The 15,058-nt window shown below is 42.4% G+C and overlaps 1 protein-coding gene across 3 annotated transcripts in view; it reads left to right on the top strand.

Moving 5' to 3' along the window:
- LOC123746350 (integrin alpha-5) overlaps window positions 1–15,058 on the top strand; it is a 161,650-nt gene that overhangs the window by 91,121 nt on the left and 55,471 nt on the right. For all 3 annotated transcript variants that reach the window (XM_045727813.2, XM_069314766.1, XM_045727810.2), the window contains 2 exons: window positions 268–407; window positions 12,429–12,640. In XM_045727813.2, the coding sequence (XP_045583769.1) occupies window positions 268–407; window positions 12,429–12,640 (352 nt within the window). The remainder of the gene's footprint in view (window positions 1–267; window positions 408–12,428; window positions 12,641–15,058) is intronic.

The following is a 15,058-nucleotide window of genomic DNA, read 5'->3' as shown; positions in this document are numbered from 1 at the left end:
AACCGTTTTCATTTATAGACCGGTGGTTTGGCGGCTGGATTAACGAGCATTTTACCTTTGTTGATGAAGACGGGTTGAAATTTTCCCATTAAACCTGTGAATTCTCCATTTCTCGGGACCGTGTTAAAACTAAATGTTCCTGTAGCTCACATTATCATTTTTTTCGCAATGTTATATATGTGCTTTCAAACATCAATTCCTACCACTGTTCTATGACCTGTAACCTGACATCGCCTTCGTGTTAACCACCGTGGTGGCGTTCTCCAGAGCTGGCCGTGAGAGTGGTACTGGACGCTGGTCAACCCAGGCAACGGGTTTTCTTCAAGGACTTCGTCACCCAGGTGGCTGAGACGACCATCCGCCTCAAGAACAGGATTTACCAACACGAGTACCAAGTCTATGCGGAGGTCGGTAACAGACTGAAAGTTTTTGTTGTTGAATATCCGCCTGTGTTTTCATCGTAAGCTGATGGGGTGTGTGGCGTCATGTTTCACAGTGCACAGTCTTGGGGTCATGTTTCACAGTGTTGGGGTCATGTTTCACAGTGCACAGTCTTGGGGTCATGTTTCACAGTGTTGGGGTCATGTTTCACAGTGCACAGTGTTGGGGTCATGTTTCACAGTGCACAGTGTTGGGGTCATGTTTCACAGTGCACAGTGTTGGGGTCATGTTTCACAGTGCACAGTGTTGGGGTCATGTTTCACAGTGCACAGTGTTGGGGTCATGTTTAACAGTGCACAGTGTTGGGGTCATGTTTCACAGTGCACAGTGTTGGGGTCATGTTTCACAGTGCACAGTGTTGGGGTCATGTTTCACAGTGCACAGTGTTGGGGTCATGTTTCACAGTGCACAGTGTTGGGGTCATGTTTCACAGTGCACAGTGTTGGGGTCATGTTTCACAGTGCACAGTGTTGGGGTCATGTTTCACAGTGCACAGTGTTGGGGTCATGTTCCACAGTGCACAGTCTTGGGGTCATGTTTCACAGTGCACAGTGTTGGGGTCATGTTCCACAGTCATGTTGCACAGTCTTGGGGTCATGTTGCATAGTTTTGGGGTCATGTTTCACAGTGTTGGGGTCATGTTGTATAGTGTTGGGGTCATGTTTCACAGTGTTGGGTCATGTTTCAGTGTTGGGGTCATGTTTCACAGTGTTGGGGTCATGTTTCACAGTGTTGGGGTCATGTTTCAGTGTTGGGGTCATGTTTCACAGTGTTGGGTCATGTTGCATAGTTTTGGGGTCATGTTTCACAGTGTTGGGGTCATGTTTCACAGTGTTGGGGTCATGTTTCACAGTGTTGGGGTCATGTTGCATAGTGTTGGAGTTATGTTTCACAGTGTTGGGGTCATGTTTCACAGTGTTGGGGTCATGTTTCACAGTGTTGGGGTCATGTTTCACAGTGTTGGGATCATGTTTCACAGTGTTGGGGTCATGTTTCACAGTGTTGGGGTCATATTTCACAGTGTTGGGGTCATGTTTCACAGTGTTGGGATCATGTTTCACAGTGTTGGGGTCATGTTTCACAGTGTTGGGGTCATGTTTCACAGTGTTGGGGTCATGTTTCAAAGTGTTGGGGTCATGTTCCACAGTGTTGGGATCATGTTTCACAGTGTTGGGGTCATGTTTCACAGTGTTGGGGTCATGTTCCACAGTGTTGGGATCATGTTTCACAGTGTTGGGGTCATGTTTCACAGTGTTGGGGTCATGTTTCACAGTGTTGGGGTCATGTTTCACAGTGTTGGGGTCATGTTCCACAGTGTTGGGATCATGTTTCACAGTGTTGGGGTCATGTTTCACAGTCTTGGGGTCATGTTTCAGTGTTGGGGTCATGTTTCACAGTGTTGGGGTCATGTTGCATAGTGTTGGAGTTATGTTTCACAGTATTGGGGTCATGTTTCACAGTGTTGGGGTCATGTTTCACAGTGTTGGGGTCATGTTGCATAGTGTTGGAGTTATGTTTCACAGTGTTGGGGTCATGTTTCACAGTGTTGGGGTCATGTTTCACAGTGTTGGGGTCATGTTTCAGTGTTGGGGTCATGTTTCACAGTGTTGGGTCATGTTGCATAGTTTTGGGGTCATGTTTCACAGTGTTGGGGTCATGTTTCACAGTGTTGGGGTCATGTAACAGACCATATGCAAACAGCATGTAAAGGATTTGGGAATAATAATGTCGGACGACCTAACGTTTAAGGAGCATAACCAAGCAAATATTGCGACAGCCAGAAAAATGATAGGATGGATTACGAGAACTTTCAAATCCAGGGATCCCATCACAATGGTTGTACTCTTCAAGGCACTTGTGCTGTCCCGTCTTGAGTACTGCTCAGTACTCACTTCCCCCTTCAAAGCAGGAGAGATTGCTGAAATAGAGGGAATACAGAGAACATATACGGCACGCATAGACGCAATAAAGCACCTAAATTATTGGGATCGTCTCAAAGCCCTCCAAATGTACTCACTAGAAAGAAGACGAGAGAGATATCAAATAATATACACCTTGAAGATACTGGAGGGCCAAGTACCAAATCTACACAGTAAAATAACAACGTACTGGAGTGAACGACATGGAAGAAAATGTAGAATAGAACCAATGAAGAGCAGAGGTGCCATAGGCACAATCAGAGAACACTGTATAAACATCAGAGGTCCGCGGTTGTTCAACGTCCTCCCAGCAAGCATAAGAAATATTGCTGGAACAACCGTGGACATTTTCAAGAGGAAACTAGATTTATTCCTCCAAGGAGTGCCGGACCAACCGGGCTGTGGTGGGTATGTGGGCCTGCGGGCCGCTCCAAGCAACAGCCTGGTGGACCAAACTCTCACAAGTCGAGCCTGGCCTCGGGCCGGGCTTGGGGAGTAGAAGAACTCCCAGAACCCCATCAACCAGGTATCAACCAGGTAACCAGTGTTGGGATCATGTTTCACAGTGCTGGGATCATGTTTCACAGTGTTGGGGTCATGTTTCACAGTGTTGGGGTCATGTTTCACAGTGTTGGGGTCATGTTTGACAGTGTTGGGATCATGTTTCACAGTGTTGGGATCATGTTCCACAGTGTTGGGATCATGTTTCACAGTGTTGGGATCATGTTTTACAGTGTTGGGGTCATGTTTCACAGTGTTGGGATCATGTTTCACAGTGTTCGGGTCATGTTTCACAGTGTTGGATCATGTTTCACAGTGTTGGGGTCATGTTTCACAGTGTTGGGATCATGTTTCACAGTATTGGGGTCATGTTTCACAGTGTTGGGGTCATGTTTCACAGTGTTGGGGTCATGTTGCATAGTGTTGGAGTTATGTTTCACAGTGTTGGGGTCATGTTTCACAGTGTTGGGGTCATGTTTCACAGTGTTGGGGTCATGTTTCAGTGTTGGGGTCATGTTTCACAGTGTTGGGTCATGTTGCATAGTTTTGGGGTCATGTTTCACAGTGTTGGGGTCATGTTTCACAGTGTTGGGGTCATGTAACAGACCATATGCAAACAGCATGTAAAGGATTTGGGAATAATAATGTCGGACGACCTAACGTTTAAGGAGCATAACCAAGCAAATATTGCGACAGCCAGAAAAATGATAGGATGGATTACGAGAACTTTCAAATCCAGGGATCCCATCACAATGGTTGTACTCTTCAAGGCACTTGTGCTGTCCCGTCTTGAGTACTGCTCAGTACTCACTTCCCCCTTCAAAGCAGGAGAGATTGCTGAAATAGAGGGAATACAGAGAACATATACGGCACGCATAGACGCAATAAAGCACCTAAATTATTGGGATCGTCTCAAAGCCCTCCAAATGTACTCACTAGAAAGAAGACGAGAGAGATATCAAATAATATACACCTTGAAGATACTGGAGGGCCAAGTACCAAATCTACACAGTAAAATAACAACGTACTGGAGTGAACGACATGGAAGAAAATGTAGAATAGAACCAATGAAGAGCAGAGGTGCCATAGGCACAATCAGAGAACACTGTATAAACATCAGAGGTCCGCGGTTGTTCAACGTCCTCCCAGCAAGCATAAGAAATATTGCTGGAACAACCGTGGACATTTTCAAGAGGAAACTAGATTTATTCCTCCAAGGAGTGCCGGACCAACCGGGCTGTGGTGGGTATGTGGGCCTGCGGGCCGCTCCAAGCAACAGCCTGGTGGACCAAACTCTCACAAGTCGAGCCTGGCCTCGGGCCGGGCTTGGGGAGTAGAAGAACTCCCAGAACCCCATCAACCAGGTATCAACCAGGTAACCAGTGTTGGGATCATGTTTCACAGTGTTGGGATCATGTTTCACAGTGTTGGGGTCATGTTTCACAGTGTTGGGGTCATGTTTCACAGTGTTGGGGTCATGTTTGACAGTGTTGGGATCATGTTTCACAGTGTTGGGATCATGTTCCACAGTGTTGGGATCATGTTTCACAGTGTTGGGATCATGTTTCACAGTGTTGGGGTCATGTTTCACAGTGTTGGGATCATGTTTCACAGTGTTGGGGTCATGTTTCACAGTGTTGGATCATGTTTCACAGTGTTGGGGTCATGTTTCACAGTGTTGGGATCATGTTTCACAGTGTTAGGGGTCATGTTTCACAGTGTTGGATCATGTTTCACAGTGTTGGGGTCATGTTCCACAGTCAAGTTGCACAGTATTGGGGCCATGTTGCAGTGTTAGGGTCATGTTGCACAGTGTTGGGGTCATGTTGCACAGTGTTGGGGGTCATGTTGCATAGTGTTTGGGTCATGTTTACAGAGTTGGGGTCATATTTCAGTGTTGTGGTCAAGTTTCACAGTGTTGGGTCATGTTTCACAGTGTTGGGGTCATGTTTCAGTGTTGGGGTCATGTTTCAGTGTTGGGTCATGTTTCACAGTGTTGGGGTCATATTTCAGTGTTGTGGTCAAGTTTCACAGTGTTGGGTCATGTTTCACAGTGTTAGGGTCATGTTTCAGTGTTGGGGTCATGTTTCACTGTTCGGGTCATGTTTCACAGTGTTGGGGTCATATTTCAGTGTTGTGGTCAAGTTTCACAGTGTTGGGTCATGTTTCACAGTGTTGGGGTCATGTTTCAGTGTTGGGGTCATGTTTCAGTGTAGGGTCATGTTTCACAGTGTTGGGGTCATGTTTCAGTGTTGGGGTCATGTTTCACAGTGTTGGGTCATGTTTCACAGTGTTGGGGTCATGTTTCAGTGTTGGGGTCATGTTTTTCAGTGTTGGGGTCATGTTTCACAGTGTTGGGGTCATGTTTCAGTGTTGGGGTCATGTTTCAAAGTGTTGGATCATGTTTCACAGTGTTGGGGTCATGTTTCACAGTGTTGGGGTCATGTTTAACAGTGTTGGATCATGTTTCACAGTGTTGGGGTCATGTTTCACAGTGTTGGGATCACATTTCAGTGTTGGGGTCATGATTTACAGTGTTGGGTCATGTTTCAGTGTTGGGTCATGATTCACAGTGTTGGGGTCATGTTTCACAGTATTGGGATCAATTTAGTGCAATGAAAATAGAATCGGTTAGAATTTGTAATAAATTTTGAGTTTTGAAAATTTTGCCTTTTTGTTGATTTTTGGTTATCTATTTATGATTAGCAGTACCCGGCCACAGCAACCTTCCCAGTCCCCCAGTCCTCCCCACCATTCCCCACTCCACTGTCCCCTCGTCCTTCCCCACCATTACCACTCTCTTGTCCCCCAGTCCTCCCCACCGTCTCTCACTTCCGTCCCCTCGTCATCCCCATCGTTCCCCACTTCCTCGTCTGGTGCCTTTCCAAATGGTCTGATGTTCCCATCAGAAAATTGGGAACATCATGTGATCTGATGTTCCCATCACTGAAATATAAGAAAAAACAGTTAAAAAATGAAATGAAAATATGAAAAAATAAACTATACTCACGAAATGACTGGTATGGTAAACAACACAGCTCAATTCCAATGCAGTTCACACAGAAAAATTAAATCAAAATGAAAATAAATCAAAATCTATGAAAATTCAATTTATCAATGCAATTGGAAACATTGAAATGGAATTGTAACATAATTAGTATAGCATGTGTGTTGCTCTTACATGCAACAGATGGCACTGTTTTTCAAGAAAAGCATAGTTTTACCTGTCACAGGTGTGGCATCTATACTTATACTTACGAAATGAACGATATGGTAAACAGCACAGCTCAATTCCACCACAATGTCACACAAAATAATTCAATAAACCATAAAATAAATCGAAATCTATGAAAATAAAATTTATCAATGCAATCGGAAACATTGAAATGTAATTAAATAAATAAATAAATAAATGTTTATTTAGGTAAGGTACATACATACAAGAGATTTTACAAAGTTTGTTGGATTAATAGATAGAGCTAGTACATACAATGCCTAAAGCCACTATTACGCAAAGCGTTACGGGCAGGGAAAACAATAATGACTAAAGCTTACTACTAATGGGTATAAAGAATAAAATGTGTTGAGAACAAATAAAAATAGAGGTAAAAGAGATGGGAACATGGCTGAAAAAGCAGCACAAATACAATTACAAATTATTACAGACAATTACATTCAAACAGCGTTGTTTTGAAAAAAAAACAGATATGGGTTGACAACAGAGGGGTAAGGTAGGTTACAGGGAATTTATTAGGTATAGCTTCGTTTTTATCTTAAACTGGTTGAGAGAGGTACAGTCTTTAACATGGTTGGGAAGGTCATTCCACATTCTGGGTCCCTTGATTTGAAGAGCATTTCATAAAGACTTTCTTTAGCTCAGTATTTACTGTGGCATTTAGAGCAAGGGGGTCAGGACTGGAGTAAATGAAGGTTGTGTCGTCAGCAAATAGAATTGGTTCGAGGTGTTGGAAGGCATTTGGAAGGTCATTAATGTAGATGAGAAAGAGGAGAGAGCCAAGTATGCTGCCCTAAGGAACACCAATGTTGATGGGTAGGGTGGGAGAAATTGTATTATTCACAGAAACATACTGGAGCCTGTCAGTAAGGTAAGATTTGAGGTATTGCAGGGAGTGTCCTCTGACTCCATAATGATGTAATTTAAGAAGAAGGTTTTGGTGGTTGACAGTGTCAAAAGCCTTACGCAGGTCCACAAATAACCCAACAGGGAACTCCTTTTTATCAAGAGCTGCGTAAATCAAGTTAATCATACTAATAAGTGCATCGTTAGTGCTTTTTTTGGGTCTGAAGCCATATTGACAAGAGCTAAGTATATTGTGTTTGGCTAGAAAAGAGTAAAGCTGCTTGTAGATTAGTTTTTCAAATATTTTTGACAAGTTAGGCAGGATTGATATAGGTCTGTAGTTGTTAACATCAGTGAGATCACCACATTTGTGGACAGGAGTTACTCTTGCTTTTTTTAGAATGTCTGGAAAGGTTTGGAGTTCAAGTGACTTGTTGAAGAGCAATGCAATAGCAGGGGCTAAAGATCTGGAGGCTTTTTTGTAAATTAAAGTTGGTATCTCCTCGAGGGCACTAGACTTGATTTTAAGGGAAAGGATTATCTCATTGACATCAGTGGAATTAGTAGGCTTTAGGTACAGAGACTGTGGATAGTTACCTGTAAGATAGTCATTAACATCAGTACTGGAAGATGGAATATCATTTGCAAGGGATGACCCAATGGAAGAGAAGAACCTATTGAACTCAATAGCAGAATCAGAGGCTGAAAGCTGACCAACGTTATTGGACAGGAGTGTTGGTTTGTTATTTAAAGACTTCTTTGATCCCAATATTTGTGAAATTGTGCTCCAAGTTTGTTTAATGTTGCTCTTTATTTGGGTAAATTTATCTTCATAGTATTTAGTTTTGGCTCGTCTAATTATTTTAGATAGCAATAACGAGCAATTCTTTGAGAATTTTTTGGAGACGGTTCCTAACCTATACTTCTTCTCAAGGTCGTGTTTTTTGTTAATGGATTTAAGTATTCCCTTTGTAAACCAAGGATTGTTAAGCCTTTTGTTTGTGACTTGTTTTGTAAGCATAGGACAGTGGGTGTTATAAAGGCTAAGAGTTTTTTGAAGAAAAGATTGCACTGCTAGGTTGATGTCCCCTATGTTACCTAACTCGGACTCCCAGTTGACATTATCAGCAGCAGTTATAAAATTGTTTATAGCAGTTTCATTGTGCAGCCTAAAGCTTAACTCCCTTGACTCAAGAGGTGGTTTGATAATATTAGTTAAGAGAAATGTGGGGTAATGGTCTGTAGTGCTATCGGTGATTATACCTGAAGTAAGCGGAGAGGTTATGTTGGTCCAGATGTGATCTAGAGTCGTAGCAGTACTATCAGTGATTCTAGTTGGTCTAGTGATTGAGAGTATGAGGAAGCAGGAATTCATACAGTTGAGGAAGCTAACAGCAGTAGGGTGTTCAGGCTCGCAGAGGTCAATATTAAAGTCCCCTGCGATAATTAGATGGTTTTTGTTCGGTCTGTTATCTAGTATTAGATTTCTAAGGTTTGAATTGAATTCAGACACATCAGTGTAAGGAATTCTATAGACTGCACCCACAGACAGGACAGACTCGGCACCCTTGACTCTGAAAGTGGCGAAGATATACTCCCCACAGCAGTCTTTAGTTCTAATTATTTTTAAGCATGTTAGTTCTTGGTGGTAGTAAAGAGCAGTGCCACCACCTCTCTGAATTTGACGACAGTTGTGAATTGCCGAGTAGTTAGGCATGTTAAAGAGTTGAGTAGTATCCTCTTTCAACCACGTTTCAGTAAGTATAATAAAAGAGAATTTGTTGTCAATAGTTTCAATCAAGGCACTAACATCATCGAAGTGTTTACCTAGGGATCTAACGTTCAAGTTGATTACATAGATATTGTGATTATCTGTTAATACATTGTTTACATCATGTGCTGTAAAATATCTGCAATTTTGATCAGTGAAGTGATGATTGTCATAGATAGTGGATAAGAGGTTTAGTTCTGGGTCTATACTTGTCTGCATAAAAAGGCTGTTTGCAGGAAAACAAGGCAAGAATGGCAAATTACAAAATAGAAAACAAAGAAAAAAAATAGAATAAAAATTCTAAAGTAATATAAACTTAATGGTAATTTTAAGTAAAAAAAAAAAAAAAAAAAAAACTTAATGGGAACTAGGAATGTAAAAAATGAACTAGAATAATTAATAACAATAGATGACCAAAAAAGTCAAAAAGCAATTATGAAATCTATAAGATGAAAAGCTTGCTTACTATACTATTATAAGTACACTATAGTTGAATACTAAAGTTACACTAAAACAAACTGAGGTAGTTTAAATAGAGATACACTCAGGAACACTGGATAATGAAGTTAATACTAGAGGACACAGGCAAAGCCAGTGTACTATGGAACATGGGAGTAAAAAGAAAAAAGACAATAATAAAGATGACAATATTATTATTTTTTTTTTTAACTAAAGTTAAAACCTTTTGAAAGGAAAGGCAGAGCTAGAGTACACAAAGGTAGTTAAATGAGATTATAATTTGAATTCAGGCTATACAGCAGACATCCCACAGTCACTGAGGAAAGAATTAAGGTGAGCTTCAGTGGTTATTGAATAGGTTTTTCCAGTGTCAGTCCTCCTGACTCCTGAATTCGTGACATATTTAGTATAGCGTGCATGTTGCTATTATGTGCAACAGATGGCGCTGGTTTTTAAAAACGCATGTTTTTACCTGTCACAGGGGTGGCAGTTATATAGTAGGTATATAAAAAGACGCGCCTATTCGAATGCAACGTAGTGTCAAAATTTGAAAGCAATCGGTAAAGAGATTTCGAAGATTTCCCTCACATGAAAATCACTTGGAAAAACCCAGTTTTTCAGAAAAAGCATGTTTTTTTTAACCATCACAGACGTCACATCTATATAGTATGTATATAAAAGTCTGCTCGGATGCGAATGGAACGTTGTAAGAAAATTTCAAAGCAATCGGTGAAGAACTTTCGGAGATTAGCGGTTATGCACAAACGAACATTTCCATGTTTATTTATATAGATATACTGCCAAAACCTTTACTAGTAGGAGATTTTACCATTCCAATTTTTGTCAAAAAAGTTTCACTGGTATTAAACAAGTAATCAAGTTGAAATTTAGGTGTCACTGAAGGCAAGCAAAACACGACATATTTCGACAAATGTGACCACGATATTGCACACAACAGGAATTACTGGCAAAGTACTTTATGGATCATTAATTTCTTAAGAAACAAAACTCAAAGAATAATAGTTCAGGCTTTATACAGTGATCTAGGGCTCTTCCTCCCTTAGGCTTTATACAGTGATCTAGGGCTCTTCCCCCCTCAGTCTTTATACAATGATCTATGGTTCTTCCTCCCACAGGCTTTATACAGTGATCTAGGGCTCTTCCCCCCCCTTAGGCTTTATACAGTGATCTAGGGCTCTTCCTCCCTTAGGCTTTATACAGTGATCTAGGGGCTCTTCCCCCCCTTAGGCTTTATACAGTGATCTAGGGCTCTTCCTCCCTTAGGCTTTATACAGTGATCTAGGGCTCTTCCCCCCTTAGGCTTTATACAGTGATCTAGGGCTCTTCCCCCCTTAGGCTTTATACAGTGATCTAGGGCTCTTCCCCCCTTAGGCTTTATACAGTGATCTAGGGCTCTTCCCCCCTTAGGCTTTATACCTTTATACAGTGATCTAGGGCTCTTCCTCCCTTAGGCTTTATACAGTGATCTAGGGCTCTTCCTCCCTTAGGCTTTATACAGTGATCTAGGGCTCTTCCTCTCTTAGGCTTTATACAGTGATCTAGGGCTCTTCCTCCCTTCCCAACGACCTGAAAGTACTAGTATAAAAAGCTATGATTTGTTCAGATCTGAACCCTATATCTATGGGCAGCACAAAACGTCCACTAGACTGTGCGACACAGTGGTTGCCAGGATCAGGTTGGGTTACCGTTACCTGTGGCAGGTGGCTGCAGGTGACGGATCTCCCAATCCTGAGCACTCCAGTTGCAAACTCTGTGAGCAGGAACTACGGCACAATCTCCCGCACTACATCACTGAATGCCCAGTTATTAGACCTTTCTGACCAGTTGGCATGAGGTACTTGGAGCTTTGCAATTACATTATTCACTCTCGTATTCTTGAAGATATCCTCACAGTGTACCTAAAATTTGCCAGTGCAGGCTACTGAACATATGGCCCTGTATGACTAACCATCCTGCGAGATGGGGACTTTTATTACCACTGCTACCTTATTCAATCTTGTGTTGATGATATCCTCAAAATGCTTCCGGAGTCTGCCAGTGCAGACTGACTATCACATGCCTCTGTATGATTAACCATCCTGTGTGATGGGGATTTTATAGCATCACGTAGTTAGCTTTTTTGACACACTGTACTCCACTTCATATAGTCTAGGGCAGCTGCACTAATGCAGATGTACCTCATGTATTAATAAAAAAAAAAATTCCTCCCTTAGGCTTTATACAGTGATCTAGGGCTCTTCCTCCCCTCAGGCTTTATACAATGATCTACGGCTCTTCCTCCCTTAGGCTTTATACAATGATCTAGGGCTCTTCCTCCCTTAGGCTTTATACAGTTATCTAGGGCTCTTCCTCCCTTAGGCTTTATACAGTTATCTAGGGCTCTTCCTCCCTTAGGCTTTATACAGTGATCTAGGGCTCTTCCCCCCTTAGACTTTATACAGTGATCTACGGCTCTTCCTCCCTTAGGCTTTATACAGTTATCTAGGGCTCTTCCTCCCTTAGGCTTTATACAATGATCTAGGGCTCTTCCCCCCTTAGGCTTTATACAGTGATCTAGGGCTCTTCCCCCCTTAGGCTTTATACAGTGATCTACGGCTCTTCCTCCCTTAGGCTTTATACAATGATCTAGGGCTCTTCCCCCCTTAGGCTTTATACAGTGATCTAGGGCTCTTCCCCCCTTAGGCTTTATACAGTGATCTAGGGCTCTTCCCCCCTTAGGCTTTATACAGTGATCTAGGGCTCTTCCCCCCTTAGGCTTTATACAGGGATCTAGGGCTCTTCCCCCCTTAGGCTTTATACAGTGATCTAGGGCTCTTCCCCCCTTAGACTTTATACAGTGATCTAGGGCTCTTCCCCCCTTAGACTTTATACAGTGATCTAGGGCTCTTCCTCCCCTCAGGCTTTATACAGTGATCTAGGGCTCTTCCTCCCTCAGGCTTTATACAGTGATCTAGGGGTTTTTCCAGCCCCCTTTCTCTCACTCCTACAGTCAGGCACAAAACACACACTGACAACTTTTTTTTCATCTCGGTGAAAAAAGTCTCGCTTCATGCAGGTCGGCGTTCAATCCCCGACCGTCCAAGTGATTGGGCACCATTCCTCCCCCCCCCCCCCCGTCCTATCCCAAATCCTTATCCTGATCCCCCTCCCATTGCTATATAGTCGTAATGGCTAGGTGCTTTCCCTTGACAATTCCCTCCCACCAGGTCTCTCTTAACTGACTCGCCTCCCGCAGGACCTGGCCTCCGAGGACGACGCCGTGGCCACCTCGGTCGCAAACGTGCAGGTGCGCCTGATCCAGGTCCACCAGCGGGAGTCCGGCGAGCTGCTGCCAGTGGTGGAGGATCCGGAGAAGACCGACAACACCTCCGTCAGGCTCTCCTGCGGCAACGATACCAGCTCCTGCGTCGCCACCACCGACGTCAAGCTCAGCCTGGACAACGACACGTAAGATGGGGCACTGACGGAAAGGAGGGATGGAAAAAGGGGGAGATAAGGGAGAGAGAAAAATAGGGAAGAGAAAAGGGGAGAACGGAGAAGGTGAGGTAGAGTCCGAAGGAAGAGGGTGGAGGAAGCGGGAAGGAAAAGGGGTAAATAAGAAGAAGAGGGAGGAAGATGGGAAGAGTGACGGGAAGGAAAGGGAGAAGAGAGAGAAGAAGAAAAAGAAGAGAGGAGGGAAGAGTTTGGTAACTATCAGGAGTTATAGGATGACAATACAACGAGTAGAGTTACTACTCTGGACTCTGGCAATGAATATAAGTAAGGTAAGGAAGGAGAGAAGGGAAAAATGATTAGAAAGAAGATGTATGAAGGAAAAAAAGGAATGAACAGTAAGAAGTAGGAGTGATCAATTATTTAAACAATAAAAGTGGAAAGAGAGAGCAGCGAAAGGGAGGTAACAGTCTTAATAAAAAAATAATTAATCAGAAACATGCACTAGACACTTAGCTTGACTATAGTCTTCAAGTAGGAGGGTAGTCTTCTTAGCTTGACTATAGTCTTCAAGTAGGAGGGTAGTCTTCTTAGCTTGACTATAGTCTTCAAGTAAGAGGGTAGTCTTCTTAGCTTGACTATAGTCTTCAAGTAGGAGGGTAGTCTTCTTAGCTTGACTATAGTCTTCAAGTAAGAGGGTAGTCTTCTTAGCTTGACTATAGTCTTCAAGTAGGAGGGTAGTCTTCTTAGCTTGACTATAGTCTTCAAGTAAGAGGGTAGTCTTCTTAGCTTGACTATAGTCTTCAAGTAGGAGGGTAGTCTTCTTAGCTTGACTATAATCTTCAAGTAAGAGGGTAGTCTTCTTAGCTTGACTATAGTCTTCAAGTAGGAGGGTAGTCTTCTTAGCTTGACTATAATCTTCAAGTAAGAGGGTAGTCTTCTTAGCTTGACTATAGTCTTCAAGTAGGAGGGTAGTCTTCTTAGCTTGACTATAGTCTTCAAGTAAGAGGGTAGTCTTCTTAGCTTGACTATTGTCTTCAAGTAGGAGGGTAGTCTTCTTAGCTTGACTATAATCTTCAAGTAAGAGGGTAGTCTTCTTAGCTTGACTATTGTCTTCAAGTAGGAGGGTAGTCTTCTTAGCTTGACTATAATCTTCAAGTAGGAGGGTAGTCTTCTTAGCTTGACTATAGTCTTCAAGTAGGAGGGTAGTCTTCTTAGCTTGACTATAATCTTCAAGTAGGAGGGTAGTCTTCTTAGCTTGACTATAGTCTTCAAGTAGGAGGGTAGTCTTCTTAGCTTGACTATAGTCTTCAAGTAGGAGGGTAGTCTTCTTAGCTTGACTATAATCTTCAAGTAGGAGGGTAGTCTTCTTAGCTTGACTATAGTCTTCAAGTAGGAGGGTAGTCTTCTTAGCTTGACTATAGTCTTCAAGTAGGAGGGTAGTCTTCTTAGCTTGACTATAATCTTCAAGTAGGAGGGTAGTCTTCTTAGTTAGACTATAGTCTTCAAGTAGGAGGGTAGTCTTCTTAGCTTGACTATAATCTTCAAGTAGGAGGGTAGTCTTCTTAGCTTGACTATAGTCTTCAAGTAGGAGGGTAGTCTTCTTAGCTAGACTATAGTCTTCAAGTAGGAGGGTAGTCTTCTTAGCTTGACTATAATCTTCAAGTAGGAGGGTAGTCTTCTTAGCTAGACTATAGTCTTCAAGTAGGAGGGTAGTCTTCTTAGCTTGACTATAATCTTCAAGTAGGAGGGTAGTCTTCTTAGCTTGACTATAATCTTCAAGTAGGAGGGTAGTCTTCTTAGCTTGACTATAATCTTCAAGTAGGAGGGTAGTCTTCTTAGCTTGACTATAATCTTCAAGTAGGAGGGTAGTCTTCTTAGCTTGACTATAATCTTCAAGTAGGAGGGTAGTCTTCTTAGCTTGACTATAATCTTCAAGTAGGAGGGTAGTCTTCTTAGCTAGACTATAGTCTTCAAGTAGGAGGGTAGTCTTCTTAGCTTGACTATAATCTTCAAGTAGGAGGGTAGTCTTCTTAGCTTGACTATAATCTTCAAGTAGGAGGGTAGTCTTCTTAGCTTGACTATAATCTTCAAGTAGGAGGGTAGTCTTCTTAGCTTGACTATAATCTTCAAGTAGGAGGGTAGTCTTCTTAGCTTGACTATAATCTTCAAGTAGGAGGGTAGTCTTCTTAGCTTGACTATAATCTTCAAGTAGGAGGGTAGTTTTCTTAGCTTGACTATAATCTTCAAGTAGGAGGGTAGTCTTCTTAGCTTGACTATAATCTTCAAGTAGGAGGGTAGTCTTCTTAGCTTGACTATAGTCTTCAGTTTTCATCTCGGGTCCAAGTCAGTACAACGGAACACTGAGGTGAAACTCTAGCCATGCTCACTCTCTTTTATCTTCTAATTAGATCTCCATCAACATTCTGAAAA

Source organism: Procambarus clarkii, chromosome 80 (genome assembly GCF_040958095.1).
Source record: "Procambarus clarkii isolate CNS0578487 chromosome 80, FALCON_Pclarkii_2.0, whole genome shotgun sequence".
NCBI classification, from domain to species: Eukaryota; Metazoa; Arthropoda; class Malacostraca; order Decapoda; family Cambaridae; genus Procambarus; species Procambarus clarkii.
The sequence above is the reverse complement of the archived record's forward strand: the minus strand, read 5'-3'. Positions and strand labels throughout refer to the sequence as shown.